Source organism: Neolamprologus multifasciatus, chromosome 22 (genome assembly GCF_963576455.1).
Source record: "Neolamprologus multifasciatus chromosome 22, fNeoMul1.2, whole genome shotgun sequence".
Lineage (NCBI taxonomy): Eukaryota > Metazoa > Chordata > Actinopteri > Cichliformes > Cichlidae > Neolamprologus > Neolamprologus multifasciatus.
In genome coordinates this window covers 13,115,832-13,133,248 of record NC_140459.1, presented here as the reverse complement: position 1 = coordinate 13,133,248, position 17,417 = coordinate 13,115,832, and the positions used below count along the sequence as shown (strand labels likewise).

Below are 17,417 nucleotides of genomic sequence, written 5' to 3'. Positions count from 1 at the left end.
ACCAACACAGATAAATAGAAACAAGCACACGTGTGGACTCTGCATTTCTCACTGGGTGCAACGGACTGAAAAAGGGCAAACTGCTGTGTATTCAAATCATCGAGATTCCAAATGCCTTTGACATTCAAAATCCTTATCATAGCTTCAAGGTTGGTCATGTTTTTCAACAACCTGTAATTTAGCAAGGAACTGTGACCCATTTGTTCCTTGTATATAACAAATGTGCTTATGATCAGGGCAAAAGACCATAATTCTGAAACCTGAGCAACAATAAAAGGGTCTATTTTTTAATTCAAGGAAGGAATATCCACACCAGAGATACCCTATTAAAAGTTTAAACTAGACTAACCACAAAACCATAATGGCAAAGTGAAGCCAAACTTAAAATTGAATTATGTATCATAAAAAGGGATTTAAAGTACACATGAAAGCAAATAGAAAGAGTGACATCTAATGGCTGAACCTACACTGAGTTGATGTTAAGGGAAATGAGAACATGAGATTTTGCAAAACTGAACTCACAGCAACATCCAGCAGTGTTGCGCAGCATAATCGTTTTTAGGAGAGGCATAAGCTTAAAATCTGGCAACAAGTAACATATATTCTTATTATTCAATTATATAGCAGCAGGTCAATGCATTTAAGAATATAGGCATGAAGATGTGGTCTAGATGTAGAGCATCAGAACGGGGAAGAAAGGTCATTTAAGTGACTTTGAACGTGGCATGATTGTTGGTGACATTCTGAGCTGAGCATTCTCAGAAGCTGCTAATCTGCTGGGATCTTCCTTCACAACCATTTCTAAAGGTTAACAGGTAGTGATCGTAAAAAAGAAAATATCCAGTGAGCGAGTTGACAATTATTTGTTCATGGCAGAGGTCAGACAAGAGTGGCCAGATTGCTTTGAGGTGATAGGAAGACAAAGTAACTCAATTACAACCAAGGTATAAAGAATAGCATTTCTGTTCAAACTTGAGGCAGATGGGAAGAAGGCAGCAGAAGACCACACCACAACTAAGAACGGGAAACTGAGGCTTCACAGTTCACAAGGGCTTACAAAAACTTAACAATAGAAGATGTGAAAAACTTACTGACATCTAGATGGTAGGTCAACAGATCAGGCTACTGCTGTTAGTGTAATGGCCTTGGTTATATTTTTTGGCACATTTTGAGCCCCTTAAAAGGTGATCAATTAGTACTAAACACAACAGCCTACCTGAGTATTTTAGTTAACTATGTCCATTCTTTTTTTGCCACAGTGTACCCATCGTCTGATTTCTGCTTCCAGGAGGATAACTCACCATGTCACAAATCAAACGATCTTAAACTTATTTCTTGAGCATAATGAGTTCACTGTGCTCAAATGGCCTCCACAGTCATGAGATCTCAATCCAAGAGAGCACAGAAGACGTGTAACAGGAGATTCAAATCATGGAAATTCTCAGAGGAATCTGTGTTTTCAGCATCTGATTGAATCTGTGCCACGAAGAATTAAAGGTGTACCTAATAAATTCCCCAGCTGCATTTGTCATTTCTGTGTCACATGTTAAATGTTGAACATTTCTGCCTGTCATGACATTGCTTTCTACCCCCATGTCAGCTTTACAATTGTAAGGTCAGTCTCTTAATCACTTATCTCACTGAATTAAGAAAAAATAGCTTCTTACTCTTTTCAAGTGTGAGAACATGTTTTTGTTTTGTTTTTTTCAATTCTATTCAAATGCATAAAAATCATATAAAACAGTTACTTTCCTTGCTAGAAAGTTCAAGAAAAATGTCAAGGAGACATTCAAGACAGCCTGCCCAACTTTCATTTTTGTGTTCCTGTTCACCCTAGATTAGATTGCCAGCCAACAGTAAATGGAGTGGTGCCTATATACTGCTTTTCTCCTGGAACTGGGGACCAAAATCACTTTTTACTACAAGCCTCGTTTAAGCAAACTAAACTATGTTACTGGGTAACAGTAACAGTAACATAGTTTTCACTGCTTAAAATGCTGCTTCTTTGTGTCAGTTTAAAAACACAAAATGTGAAAGAATTTGATTTTCTACTACAAATAAATGCAAAAGGCATCAATTAATTCCTATGCTAATCAACACTACAAAGTCTAGGCATACTGCTTACTAAAAGAGAAAAGTAAATTAAAAAAAATCTAATCCCCACACTGACTAAATCAAAGGAATATTTGGGACTGTTTTTCTTGGAAATCTTCAGGTTTACTATCCATTAAAATTATTCATTATCCTGTCGGTTTGTTATGGAATCACCTAATTTCTTTAAGCTTTTCTATGATTTCTGCTTCTAAGAAAGAAAGAACCTCTGAGACACAGCATTTACTCAACCCAGGATAGTGCTGGATCAGGAAGCTTAGCTGGATCAAGCTGATCTAAGAGCCAATTTTAGATCAGTCTACCACTCAAGACCAGTGGAAACAAGTCTTTGTGATCCTGACCCAAGCAGGCAATTCTTTTTCTTTCATTCTTCATTCCTTCCTTTCTTTCTCAAATCCTAACTATAACAGGATGGCAAACACCCCTGTCATCACAGGGTGCTTGGTCTGAAACATTATTTAGGTGGACTGTACAAGTAAAATCTACATGAATTCCAGGACCCAAGGTTTCCAAGCAGAACACTATATTACAATAGATCTAAGAGGTGATCAATATTAATAATATCAGTAGTTTTGAAGTTGATCAGTGCAGTCAATAAACAAAAACAGAAATCGGGGTGGTAATAATAGCACATTTGGATTTATTAGGCCCAATATTCAAAATGGACGAGATACAAAAAAGGGAAACCCCAATGGTCTAAGTTTAGTTTGTAGACAATTTGTGATTGATGTTTTTTTGTTGTAGTATTTTTTTCCTCAATAAATATGTTTATACATTTCAAGACATTTAAACTATTGGTATAGTATTTATAGCTCTGCTATGATACAAAGGACTTACAGCAAGAGATCCTCTGTTTAAATCCACCAGCTGTGTAGAGTTTGCTTTTCTGTGTAGAGTTTGTGTTTCTGTGTAGAGTTTGCATGCTCTCTACAGGTATTCTGGCTTCTTCTCACAGTCCAAAAACATGCACGAGTTATTTTAATTTGGCAGCCCTACATAGGCCATAGGTGTGAATAGGGCTGCCACAAACGATTATTTTGATAGTCGACTAGTCACCGATTATTTTTGAGATTAGTCGACTAATCAGACCATGCATCCATTGGACGTAAAACGTACAGCTTATTGCACCAGCACGCATCTTATATAACTACCATTAGCTTACAGCTTGAAGCGTTTAAGGTATGTGCTAACTAAAAATAAAGACAAGATGATAGTTTATTAAATTTTAATGACATTTGCAGATTGTTTCGGTGAAGTTTAATAAACTCCTTGCTATCTAAAATATAACAGGACACCGGAGTAAATTCTCGAGCATCTCACACTTCTGATAATCAGTTGTCTGCTTGACGTTTATTCAGCTGTGTAAAAACTATAACTTTATTTCTCAGCCAAATCGATTTACTCAGGAACAAATAAAATACTAAAAAAAAAGCCAAACAATAACATTTTTAAGTTATTTAAGTGACTTATATATATTTAACCTGAGTAGTGAAAGACAGCGGTGGGTTTGAAAACGATTGGCCGGGAGTCCGGTGTTCTGAGCAGACTGAGCAGATATTTGAGGTTTACACAGCTACATTCTCGCCTGAAAATATGTTAAACTTTATTTTGTGACCCAAAAAGAATAATAAGAGTAATATTAAAACTAACTAGCTGCCGCCATTGTTGACAAGTGCGCTGGGCCGCGCTATGAATTCTGGGACACAGCTTCTTCTTTTTCGGGGTTTAACGGCAGCCGGCATCCTTGTACATGCAGTGCTGCCATCTTCTGTTTCAGTCCATTATTACACTCTTAAATCCTACTACTTATTCCTGCGTCTTTTGGGATCTTACAAACCTTCAAAGATGCGTCGACTATTAAATTAGTCGTCAACAATTTTAATAGTCGACGTAATCGTGACTAGATGACTAATCGTGGCAGCCCTAGGTGTGAATGATTATCTATCCTGAGATAGACTAACTGGCAACCTGTCCAGTAGGGCTGCGCCATATCATACCGTTCATGGTAATACCGGTATAATGTTGGGCAATGATAAGAAAATGAAATATTGCGATAGAATATGGGTAAAACGCGCATGCGCAGTGCCTTTGTTTTCATACGCACATGGCGGAAAAAGCATGGCGGCGACGAAGAATGAGAAGGGCGAAAGCAGATTACTGAATGAAACGGATGAACCAGAATTGGTTTGTAAAAATGCTGCAACTTCAGTGGTGTGGAATTGGTTTAGCTTTCGTCCATCAGATACACAACAAAGCACTATTTTTGGTAGAGCATGCTAGCGGGCCGTCATTATTACTGTGTTAATGAATTAATACGGCACACTTAAAATCAATCCTTTGATTTTTCTGAAAAATCGACAGTGCCCCTTATAATCCCGTGTGCCTTATGTATGAATTCTGGTTGTGTTTACTGACCTCGAAACGATTTTATGTCGTACACGGTGCTCGAAAATCTGTCAAATGTTTTAGTACGACTTTACTAAGCTACGAAGCCGCACCGCTTGATGGATTGCCGGAGCATTACGGCTATCGTAGGCAGGAGCCTCGCGGAGTGATACGTACTGTGCTTCAACATAATATAATAATAATAATAATAATAATGGATTGGATTTATATAGCGCTTTTCAAGGCACCCAAAGCGCTTTACAATACCACTATTCATTCACTCTCACATTCATACACTGGTGGAGGCAAGCTACAGTTGTAGCCACAGCTACCCTGGGGCAGACTGACAGAAGCGAGGCTGCCATATCGCGCCATCGGCCCCTCTGGCCAACACCAGTAGGCGGTAGGGTAAAGTTTCTTGCCCAAGGACACAACGACCAGGACAGAGAGCCCAGGGATCGAACCGGCGACCTTCCGGTTACAGATGCGATTCCCAACCCCCTGAGCCATGGTCGCCCCAATATTACTGTGTTGTGTGTGTATAATCTTTTTTTAAGTTTTGTGGATATTATACATGGTTATGCTGAGGATATGTCAGCCAATTTCCACTGGAAATGCCTTTTGGTTAAACTGTCAGCAAGGAATTTGCACTGTTACATTTTTATATAACTTTAATGGAAAAAACAGCTGCTTGTTTAATTGAAAATACATTGATGGTGTTTTTTGCACTAATAAAGTTGTGGAGTTGTAAAGTATTTTGTCTAGTGTCAATTATATCGTCAATTATATCGTCACTTATATCGTTATCGCAAATTTTCAAATGTATATCGTGATAAATATTTTTGGTCACATCACCCTGCTCTACTGTCCAGGGTGTACCACATCTTTCACCCAATGACAGGTGAAATAGACTCAAGGCTATATACTCATGATAAAGATCAAACATGCAAAATATAGCCAATCATAAAATTATTCTGCCATAAAAAGAAAACCATTCTCTAGCACTGAGGCTGGTCAATTAAACATGAAGTAAAACCCATGCAAAGGCCTCCCTATAAATACCACAAACATTGCCTGAGAAGAAACTAGCTTATCAGCAGAATATATATATTTTGCATCACAACATATTGCGTTATATCACCAAATATTGATATTTTATTAAATAAATTCAAATACTCTAGAAATATTCTGAACGAGAGGGCTCATCTCATGCACCCCCATCCTGAGATAACGTTAGCCTAGCAAGTATGCCTTAAGGTTCTCAGTCATCCAGGTCATTGTAGTCTAAGGAGGTTGAAAAGAAAAGCGTCTGGACTTCTTTTAAGTTTCCTTGAAGACATTTCACCTGTCATCCGAGAAGCTTCTTCTTTGCACTGAAAAGAAGGTCAGACACCAACTAGGGAGGAACAGAAAGACAAACGCACCAACGTTGTCATCCCCTATGTAGCCAGTTTATCAGAGAAGCTCGGGAGAGTCTTCTCCAAACACGACATCCCAGTGTACTTCAGACCCAGCCACACACTCAGACAAAAACTGGTTCATCCCAAAGACAAAACTCCTAAACAAACTTAACAACGTAGTGTATACTGTACAGTGTAGCAAGGAGTGCTCACACATCTACAATGGAGAGACCAAACAGCCACTTCATAAATGCATGGCACAACATAGAAGAGCCACCTCGACGGCTGTAAATCTGCATCTAAAGGACAAAGATCACTCTGACAGAGAAGACAGATGGCTTGAAAGAGGAGTGAAAGAAGCCATCTATGTCCACTGTGAACAATCTTCTTTGAACAGATGCGGTGGCTTACGACACCAATTGTCTGCCATCTAAAATCCAGTTTTGTGATCTCTTCCCAGACGCCTTAACGCCCACTCACATCCTGGGCCTTTTGACCTCAGTAAATCACATGATAGGGCGAGACTCGGTTTCACAATGGGTTCACCTGAAACCTTGACTGATTGTGACCCGCACCTGTTTTCACACCTAGGCTCATGTGATTAGGTAGAGGATCAATGGGAGTCCATGACCCTCTTGGGGACACTCCCATAGGCCTTAAAATCTGGAACTCTCCCCCATTTGCTCTTAGAGCTGAAGAAGCTTCTCAGATGAGAGGTGAAATGTCTTTAAGGAAACTTGGAGAAGTCCAGACGCTTTTTTTTCCAAGATCCTTCTACGTTAGCCTAGCAAACGTAAGTTCAATTGGTTCAACCAAAAAAAATTATCCAACACTGGACAGACTTAGCACAACAAAGCTACCTCCTCATTCAGAGGAAGCTAACGGCTAAGTCACACAAGTAATAATAGGACAGCAAACTCCTTACAAAGAAACAATTTCAACTTGTGCGGACTGAAGTTTGATGGTATTACACACTTTTTGCTGTTTTATCAGAAGTAGAATGCATGTAATTGCCAACTAGACCGTATTCAAACACACTGATGTCAGACTGGTAGGAGACTGGCTGTCCTAAGGCAACATTTATGGCTGGTTTTAGTGACAGTGTTTGCATGCAGGACAATCTCTCTTTTCAGCAAAAGTAAATAAATAACTGAAGTGATACGAACTCATCCAATTGGATAAAACATACTGACAAAGTCTAACTTTGAAGACATAATTTGCAGTTTTAAAAAAAAAGTTGATTGCAGTATATATTACTGCAATAATCCTCATATTGCAAAATGTTTAAAATCGCAATAATATCGTATCGTGAGTGAAGCATTGTGATAGCATCATATCGTGGGGTGTCTTGTTATTCCCAAGTCTACTGTATATGGCATAAACTCAAGAGAATAATGACCGCTCTGTGCCAGAACATAGCATGTGTGCATACTTTGTGGGACTCTAACAGCAAGTAGTTTTAAATGAACAAGAGCCAGGGCCAAACTAAACAATTGCTAAGTCTTCAGTCGCAGTTAAATGAGATTATCGCTGCTTAAGCACATTTCAATAAGCCTCCCAACAATAGCAGTGGTCAAACAGCAAACCTGATAATACCATGAGCAGCTTGTTGAAACAGATTCATGCATTTAATCATACAGATGGTAGCGGAACCAAACACACTGCCCGACTCAAAGCTCTACAATGGTATGTTCTTGAGATTGGTCATATAAATATGTAAGCACACAAAGGGGCCTAGTGTCAGAGCACATTCTGACCTCCGTATCTTGGAAAGAAGTGCGCAGATAGCTGACAAGTCATTCTCACTGTACGGCTAGTGTGGTTGAGTTTCCTCACTTGCATGCACACTTTCTCACGCGCACAAACATGCATGCCACATAAAGACAGAAGTGTATAACCCTACACCAGCCATGACGTCAGTCACCCTGCCTGTATTTTAAATTTAGCTCTTTTTTGGGAGGGGGTCTTGTAAGCAGCACTGTGTGTTTGATGCGCTCATCATCCTCCTATCTTTAACACCAACAGATGTGCGACTTTAGCCTGTTCTCGCCCACAACTGCGTTTAAACATCAAATAGTCGAGAGGTGGTCCTGACTCTTTTGACGCTGTGCATTTTTTTCCTGTCACTTACGTATTTATTTTTTCCTGTCGAGCTACACCTTTACAGTAAGCTTTAGCAGCATTTCCTGACACGGAAACGTCACAGCAGAAAGCGGCTTTCTATTCTGGGGGCATTTGATATGCAAACGAGGTTTTATTTCTGTAGACGTGCTAGCGGCAGATGTCCTCGCTTGCGGAGCCTGGGCACATAGACAGGTTAACTTGTTGAACGTGAGAAGAAAAATGCACAACTGCCTGTACAGTCACCCGTCATCAATTACAAGCATGATAAAGTAGCCTTATGCTTGTAACCATATAAATATTCTGTTTCTTAAAGTAAGCCACTTTGGCAACAAAGTAACTGATTTAGTCATTTTTTTATATCATTTGTTCTTAATAACGGTAATAAGTTAAGCGAGCAGGCCAATTATGTCAAAGCAAACCAATTCCAGCTATGCGAATAACAACCGGGATGGTAAATAAATTTCTAAGAGAACTTGCAGCTACGGCATGTGACACAAATAGAAATCCGGCTAACAATAGCAGTCGCCGGATGTTGCCTCACTGACTCCCACGCATCCCTGATACTTTACTGCTACCTGGCAAACGAGGGGCAAATACGTACAAAAGACCTGCACAGTTACAACGGACGTCTGGGTCGTGCTGTGCGGGTACTCACTGCTCTCAACAGGGGCTTCATTTGTTCCGAAGGATAGTCCATTTCACCTGCCCTGCGAGCGGTTAGCGGTTTCTGCCAGCTGATGTACAGAAGTGCCCGGCCCAGCTGATAGTTGCGGTAAGTGGCAGCCTTTGTCGTTTTCCTATGAACTGGGTAAGAAAAGCCTCTGAAGTGATCGACAGCGACGTGTTTCCAATTGACTTTCAACGCCCGGCATTCTCGACCAATTAAAATCCAAAACGAAACAACAAGGGTGGGGTCTACTCCTCTGACGCGTGAAGTCCCAAACGGACCTTTTCTTATGTTTTACCTCGTCAACCCTGCTGGAGAGTAGAGGATGATTATACTCAGAATTAGACTTAGGGCACTGAAAGACAGACGAGAGAAACTGACACAGTATAAGTCAAGCAGCCCATATTTGATTGGTTAAAAGGTGAGATGGATCCATTTTTTAAATTTGGCATTTCACATTTGACATTTTCTTTTGTACTGGGTCTAAGTTGGACAAACAAAAAATATGTAAAGTAAATTCAGTTGTATTGTTGTATTATATACGTGATAATATTTAAATTATATTTCTTCCAATTTTAAAGTGTTTTTCCTTTTGTTATATATTGTTATTTTTATAGGTTATTCTATAGACTTTGCTGCTTTAATAATGTGAATTTCCTAATTATGAATCAGGCTTATCTTACTACTAGCTTATCTCATAGAAAAAAATATTCAAAGAAATAGTGTTTGAAGTGCACACCGATTTATAAAACTAAACATGCTTGGGAAAACACAAAGTCAAACAGTTTACTACTTAACTGGTTGGTTACATGAATGTGTATAAAAAGAGAATCCTGGATAGGCTGGATCTTTCAGAAGTAAACCTTGAAAGAGGTTAATGTCTCTCTAAAAAAAAACTGTGGACATTTTTTTATTACTTTTTTTTTTTAATTAAAAGAGAGATATCATCACCTGTATGTTTCTGGTCATTCTAAAAGTAAAAGAATATAAAGAGACAAGAACAAGCCGATATTTTTCTGATTAAATAACATAAGCTCAGGCTTCTAAAAACATTAATCTGTAAGACGAATCATGTAGTAAAGACTAAGAAAAAGTTTAAATCCTCTTACATAGAAAATTTGACTGTGTGTTTTGAGCAAGGGATGCAGCCTTCTCCGGGCTAGCCAGGGAATTTCACATGGAGCCAGTGAAGTTCCTGAAGGACAGAGGTGATGTGTTGGTGTCAAGACACTGGGTCTGTGACCCAGTATTTTGAGTTTATTTTGTCTGTCTGATTTCTTGTGATGTATTAGAGTAATGGAAAGTTCTAGTGTTATTATTACAATGTCTTAATTAGGTTTTGTTTAAAGTTTCATCCATGCTCCCTTGTTTATGTATCCTTTTGTTTCCTGTGTAAGTCTCTTGTCCGCTATGTATGATTTTTAGTTATGTCTGTCCCTTGTTCCCCTTATCTGTTTCCATGTTCCTCTCCTTGTCTATCATTCCATGTCCCCAGTCTGTTATGTGTTTCATGTCTCCATTTTCCATGTCATATTGTCTTTTTTTTTTTTTTTTTTTTTTTTTTTTTTTTTGCCTGTCCCGTTTGGCTCTTTTGCCATCAGAATTATTGTCTAAAGGCGAAGAAAGATGCCCAACGGATTTTCTTTACCAAATTGACCATCCCAGCTTTGCCGTAATGGTCCATTTGATTCACCTTTTATTCTTTATTTTATTTTCACTTGCTGAATACGGGACAGACTTGACTGGGGGAAAGAAAAGGGAGAAAGAAAGAGGGAAAGAAAAACAGTTGAGAAGAGGGACGGGGGAGAAGGGCAAAAAAACAAAAACCAACAGAATAAGCAGAAAAAAAAAATACATATATCGATCACCTGGATCACCTGTTGAGAAAGAAAAAAGAAAACAAGCAGAAGAAAACGAGAGTAATACAATAAACAACATCACAATGATATATGGGAATATGACAGTAAATACTAAATATTAAACATTATTGTGCAGCACGTAAGATCGACAGCACAGTGTGCATTGAGGTAGGAGCCAAAAAGGGTGTAGTTTGTGTGTGTGAGATCACCCGTGTGTACATCTGTGAGCATGGACGCGCTTGTTTTCTTAAAAGGTTCCCTCATGTAATGATCTGCTAGAGGGTGTGGGGGGCCACTGCCCCGTCCTCCAGGGCATGAAGCAGGTATGGAGGAGATCAAAACTCCAGACATCCAGAGGCCCCCAGAACACAAGAGACCAAGGAAGACCAACAGAGGGGCAGCCGTGCCACTGTCCCAGAAAGAGCTGAGGAGAGTCCCAGATGAGGGGTCACCCAGCAGCCACGGAGCAGAAGCCAGGGGGGGTTGCAGCGACGTGCCCGTGAGCTCCGCCGGCAGCCAGCTGTGCCTGAGTGACCGAGCCCCAGGCCGAGAGGCCGGGGGCACCCCACCTCCGAAGTGGCCCAAGCGAGCCCCAGGCTCCAGGCCCCGACAAGCAGCCGCCAAGGAGTGAGCCGGTGTGTACCCGGACGCCCACCCCCGGACACAAAGAACCACCAACGCACCAATGTCTGAGGGAGTCCGCCCCCGGCAGGGGAAGTGGTGGGGGGAGATAGGCCTCCAAGCCTTGGAGGGCCTGAGCTGTCCTCAGAGAGGTGGCGTCTGATACCCAACCTGACATATGGACACAGACATACAGGCACACACAGATACAAACATCCATTCCCACCCTCATGCTCTCATATGCACTTACTCCACACTCAACCAACGTGGAGACAGACATAAAGAGACGCTGTACACACAATCACACTCCCCAAGCGTACTCTACGAACCGGGTCTGGGTACCCTTGCCCCTGGAGGGGGGAACTGCACCCAGACCCAGGTTGTGTTACCCTTTTCCCTGCGGTGGGGAGAAGCAGATCGCCCCGACTCCGCAGCAGCAGGGAGGCCCCACATTCCGGACCCCAGTCGGACGGCCAACTCCTCCTCCTAGCCCCCCTGCTCCAGCAGACCGCAGAGAACGAGGGTGAGAGAAGACTCCTAACCTGAGAATCCTGGATAGGCTGGATCTTTCAGAAGTAAACCTTGAAAGAGGTTAATGTCTCTCTAAAAAAAAACTGTGGACATTTTTTTATTACTTTTTTTTTTAATTAAAAGAGAGATATCATCACCTGTATGTTTCTGGTCATTCTAAAAGTAAAAGAATATAAAGAGACAAGAACAAGCCGATATTTTTCTGATTAAATAACATAAGCTCAGGCTTCTAAAAACATTAATCTGTAAGACGAATCATGTAGTAAAGACTAAGAAAAAGTTTAAATCCTCTTACATAGAAAATTTGACTGTGTGTTTTGAGCGAGGGATGCAGCCTTCTCCGGGCTAGCCAGGGAATTTCACATGGAGCCAGTGAAGTTCCTGAAGGACAGAGGTGATGTGTTGGTGTCAAGACACTGGGTCTGTGACCCAGTATTTTGAGTTTATTTTGTCTGTCTGATTTCTTGTGATGTATTAGAGTAATGGAAAGTTCTAGTGTTATTATTACAATGTCTTAATTAGGTTTTGTTTAAAGTTTCATCCATGCTCCCTTGTTTATGTATCCTTTTGTTTCCTGTGTAAGTCTCTTGTCCGCTATGTATGATTTTTAGTTATGTCTGTCCCTTGTTCCCCTTATCTGTTTCCATGTTCCTCTCCTTGTCTATCATTCCGTGTCCCCAGTCTGTTATGTGTTTCATGTCTCCATTTTCCATGTCATATTGTCAATCTCGTGTTGTCATAGTCTTCCTCTCATTATGTTTCCTATTTTATTTTGACAGTCTCGTGTTCAGTGTGTTTTGCTTTCTCTGTGGCGCCATGTTCATTTGTGTCAGCTGTGTTCCCCATGTGTTTCCACTTCCCTCATTAACGTTCTGTGTATTTAAGTTCTCTGTCTTCCTTTGTTTTGTGTCAGGTTGTCTGTTGAGTTCTGTCCTCGTGTTCAGTTTTTTAATCATGTTCAAGGTTTTGTTCTTTGTCCCTTGTGTTTAGAATTTAGTTTTCCAATAGTGTTCATCTGCCTTTTTGTTTTCTATCTTTTCCCAGCCAAAAATGAACGACTCACCCTTTGTTAAATTATAGTTTTGTTCCAAGTGTCTGCATTTTGGTTCTCCTCCTCCCTCCACACCATCTGCCCAGCAACTGAGTTTTGAACCAATTGAAGCTTATGGAGGGATTTTTGGGGAAGACCACGTAAAAGAGAATTACAGTAGTCAATGCAGGACGTAACGAGGCTATGAACAAGACTGGACGCAAACTGGATGGAAAGAAAAGGATGTAATCTTCAGGGATGACACCAAGGCTCTTAACCTGAAATGATTTGGTGCAGTGAGAGACAGTGTCGAAGGCTGAACTCCGATCCAAAAGGACGAGAATGTTGAGAAGAGCCAGTTCTGAGTAGAAGATCATCAGTGACTTTAAATAAAGTGGTTTCTGTGCTGTCAGTGACATGAGTGGAAGATTGAAATCTCTCGTATGTATTATTATGAACCAGGTGTAAATGAAGTTGAGCTGCGACTTTTCAAGTATTTTAGAAATAAAGGGTAGATTGTTAAATAGACGAAGGTTGTTAGGATCTAAGGCAGGTTTTTTCAGTATAGGAGTGACTGAAGCAATCTTGAATAAAGAAGGAATGAGTGATGAGTGGGAGTAAGGAAGACAGGCAAGATTTCAACAGTCCTGTAGGCATAGGTTCAAGATGACATGTAGCGGGCTTCGATTTACATATGGACATATCCGGAACATGAGAGGTGGAAAAGGGCTCAAATTGGAGAAGAGGTTCTGAAGAGGGGGTAGAAACAGCATTCGAACTGAGTTGCTGGTGAATGTTATTCATTTTCCTATTGAAGAACAGCATCAAGGAGTTACAGGTTTCAGATGAATAGAAGTGTGGCGATAAAGTGTCAGGGGGTTGAAATGTAAGTAATGCAATTACTTAAAACCCATTGCTGTTTCTTGAAACTCTAGTTATATCTGAACCAGTGATTTAGTAAGAACCGGTTGGCTGAATCATCCAAACATCTAGAGAGAGAGACTGTCTTTTTAAAATATTTTTTATCTTTAGCAAGTTCAGTACAGGTAGAGACAGATACGCTTAGATCACTGTATTAATTTAAACCTTCTTTATGTTTTATAATGATTCATGCACAGGTGTAGTTCACATCCTCGCAGGTTCAGCTGAGCTGTGTCTGCTGGTTAGCAGAGTCCTTTCTTTGCAGAGCTTGCATTTTCCTCCCTGTGCCTGCATGGATTGTCTCCAGTCACACCGATGTCCTCCTATAGTCCAAAGACATGCATGTAAAGTAAACTAGTGATTTTAATTTGGCTCTAGGTGTGAATGTCAGCATGAAGGAGGAAAGAGGAGGTCTGAAATGCTGACTTTCTTTTTTTTTTTTGCCCTCCAGACTAATCTTAAGGTCATGCCACCTCAGCTTCAGCAGCACAGCTTGGATGAGAATGATTCCTGAAAATCATCCCTGCAAAAAAAGTTAAACACAGAAATGTGTGATATATATTAAATGTGTGAGTGTCAGAGCTATTTGTGTGCAAGGGTTGATTAATTATTGATATGAACAGGTGACACACAAGCCTCAAAGCAGAACTTTCCCCTAAGCAAAAGGCACAACAGTAGCCTGCTATCAAACATACTGTCAGCTCATTACACTCTCATGTTCACTTCTGCAGCAAAACAAACAAACAACACAAAGGGAACAGAGGAACAAAAGGGAACTGCTGTGCAGAAATCTTGAGCCTCACCTCATGTCTCATTATTTTGCTAAGAAAATGGTAAATATGTGCAGTTACTTATTGAAACGTGCAAATATACATGGAAATACAGTAGTATATAAAGCAAAAACAGAGTTTCTGTAGTTCTATCAAGCTTGAAAGTCAATATCTGATATGACCACCTTCATTCTTTACCACAGCCTGAACTCTCTTACTCATGTTTTCTTGTCATTTCTTTAAGTCTTCAGGAAATGTTTTGCAGGCTTCTTGAAGGACATTCAAAGCTCTTCCTTGGATGTTGGCTGCCTTTTGTTCTGTTCTCTGTCAAGATGATCCCAAACTGCTTCAATAATTTTGAGGTTCAGGCTCTAGGGACGCTCACTGTGTTCCATTCTCTTGTTTTTTAATCCATGTATAGTTTTACTGCACTGGTGGTGTGTTTGGGATCATTGTCATACTGAAAAAATAGATTGTTGCTTCTCCGACATATTCTGGGTGGTACTGCATGCTGGCTCAAGCTGTAATGCTACTTTTTGTCTCCATAATTCCATGAATTTTGAAGATAACAGTGGGTGAAATGCAGCTGCATCACATTTTACAGATGGCTATAAACACTCAATGTCGTACCTCTGTACTAATGATAGTTTCAACCAAAAATTTCTAACTTAGATTCATCACGCCGTAAGACTTGTTGCTGCTGATTTTCAGCCCTGGCCTTGTGTTATTTGGCATCCTTCAGGCTTTTCTCCCCACATCTTTTCCTCAAGAGTTTCATCCTAAACTAATGTGGAAACATTCATGTTTCATCACCTAAACCTGAGTGACCAACAACACCAATGTTCTTGTTGAGATAAAAACTGAATGGCCCTATAAGTAGAAGTTATATCACCTATAAGTAAGATGCTTGATGATGCTGGCTAATCATCTGAAGTATTTGCATCTAAATCTATATACTTCTACAGAATCTTTGTAAAATTCATCCTGGGTACCACTTTTCTGTAATTATTCATCTTCACCAGCAGATGGCAATGTCGTATTAAACAATTCCTTCTGTTCATACAAGTCAACACAGCCAGAAATGAAGATATTTCATTCACTCTATAGATACACTGCTTTCTCTTCTGTCTGCTATTCCTCTCCCTTGTTTTATGATTTAAGGTACATATTCACTTATTTCTAGATCATGACAAATGACTGAAAATACTGTATGGTGGACCACAAAGAAAGCCACAGTTTAAATTTACTATGTAAAGCTGATGTGCCCAAATTATCATAATAATTTTCACTATTGCAGTTTATCTAAATGATCCAGCCCAGGAAGCCCATCTTCAGCCCCACTAAAGCACCAAAACTTTTATTGTTATTCCAGTGAACACCCTCAGTCATGTGCATTATTACATAATCTCCTGGTTCTCTTTCATAGGTGTGGCACAAAATGCACTTCGAAGATAAACCAGACAGGTGCAAAAAGCCAAAGAAGTCTGCTCGTTCAGAAGTGTTCAGGGGCGTTTTCCTTTAAATAGAGCCCAATCCTCACCCACCCATCAACCTCCGGCATAATCACGCGGCAGCTCAGAAATAGAACTGCGAGGTGGGAGATCAAACTATCACCTCTTAATTGTAGCCTGAGTCTTAAAGATGCTGAGAACCCATTAGCACACAAAGAAGTGTGCTGTGTACTGCTCCTTAAACATGCATCAGTATAATGCAGCTGGGAGATGAGTCAGAAGTTAGACAAGTGGAAGAATCACCACACTGGCATCCACCTGTGCTGGGACTCGCAGAAAAAGATGCAGATTGCAAGGTGTGGTGATGATGGGAAAGAAAGTTTTCTCCTTTCGCAGCTTCAGGAAATAAGAAAGGGAGAAAACAATGCTAAAAACTTGTAGTGCTTAAAAGAACTGGAGACTTGATGCCATATTTGCAAAAAAAAAAAGCATAAATAAATCTTTAAAAAATATCTAACTTGTTGAATCCTTACAGAGGTCACAAAGATAGTTTTCAATTGGTAGTGAGCTGCAAAAGGTGACACATTAGAGAGTGTAAAATGTTAAGTAAAACCCACCAAATGAATATTGATTGTGTCATGTTTTGTCTCAGAAGCTGTAGAAATGAAGAGTCCCTTTTCCCCAGAAGGGTTAGTGGATGTTGTTTTTCTCCAGTGGTGAGGCTTTGTGAGGGTTCCAGGAGAAAAAAGGAAGAGAATGTGAAATTCCCAAATCTGCCTGAACGCTCCATCAAAGTGCCAATGCATTGATTTTGACCACAGATCTTTTCCACCCAGCTGCATCTATGTGCCCTACCCTAAACACTGCTCTCAAGACCAATGTCTTGCGGGAGCATTAGTGCCCCTAAATCCTGTTCAACTCCTGTGGGACATTCGGGGGAAGGAGGAGTAGAGGCCAGTGACCAGTATGGTGTACCCAAATCGACACAGGGATGGGCAGATAGTGGGAGGGGTAGGTTGTGGAGAGGGTAAATGGTGTTGGTGATCAGAAGGAGAAGGTGGGAAGAGGGAAAAGGGTGGGGGTCTGGCCCGTCGAGGTGCGTTCCACTGCCCTCCAGAGGGAACACAGGGGTTTGAAATCAATGTGCTGTTAAGTGCAGCTTAGCTGCGGGATACTCTTTCCAGCATTATCCATGCACCAATGAGTCAAGGCCCTGCTTGTGTGCTGCATATGCAGTCTATGGGTACCAACAGGAGGCCCTTCTACGCCTCCGGTTCTTTTCACCTCCATGCTCTCTGCCAACACTCAACGGTCTTCTCCAAACCGTTGTGGCCCTGCTAACTTGAGACTCATCTCACACCAGGGTCTCACTCCAGCAGACCTGTGAGCATTACATTCATACTGTAGTCAACCTACCCTCCAACCCCACATCTACTGTTGGTGAAAAGAAAGCAATGAACTAAATAAAGCCTCATGTTGTGTACATAAAACACCCTGGGAAAGACAAAAGAACACTCAAATACTGTCAATGCACTCCACTTAACAA

General features: G+C 40.6%; 1 protein-coding gene and 1 long non-coding RNA gene across 3 annotated transcripts in view; both read right to left on the bottom strand.

The window, feature by feature from the left end:
• LOC146493081 (sodium bicarbonate cotransporter 3-like) overlaps positions 1-8,841 on the bottom strand; it is a 47,319-nt gene extending 38,478 nt beyond the window's left edge. For both annotated transcript variants that reach the window (XM_085148661.1, XM_085148663.1), the window contains exon 1: positions 8,677-8,841. In XM_085148661.1, coding sequence (XP_085004787.1) covers positions 8,677-8,718 — 42 coding nt within the window. In that variant the 5' untranslated portion in view covers positions 8,719-8,841. The remainder of the gene's footprint in view (positions 1-8,676) is intronic.
• Positions 8,842-10,226: 1,385 nt separating this feature from the next.
• The window catches only part of LOC146493076 (uncharacterized), a 423,488-nt gene continuing 416,297 nt past the window's right edge, over positions 10,227-17,417 (bottom strand). The window contains exon 3 of the long non-coding RNA XR_014871944.1: positions 10,227-10,276. This is a non-coding gene — a long non-coding RNA (uncharacterized LOC146493076). The remainder of the gene's footprint in view (positions 10,277-17,417) is intronic.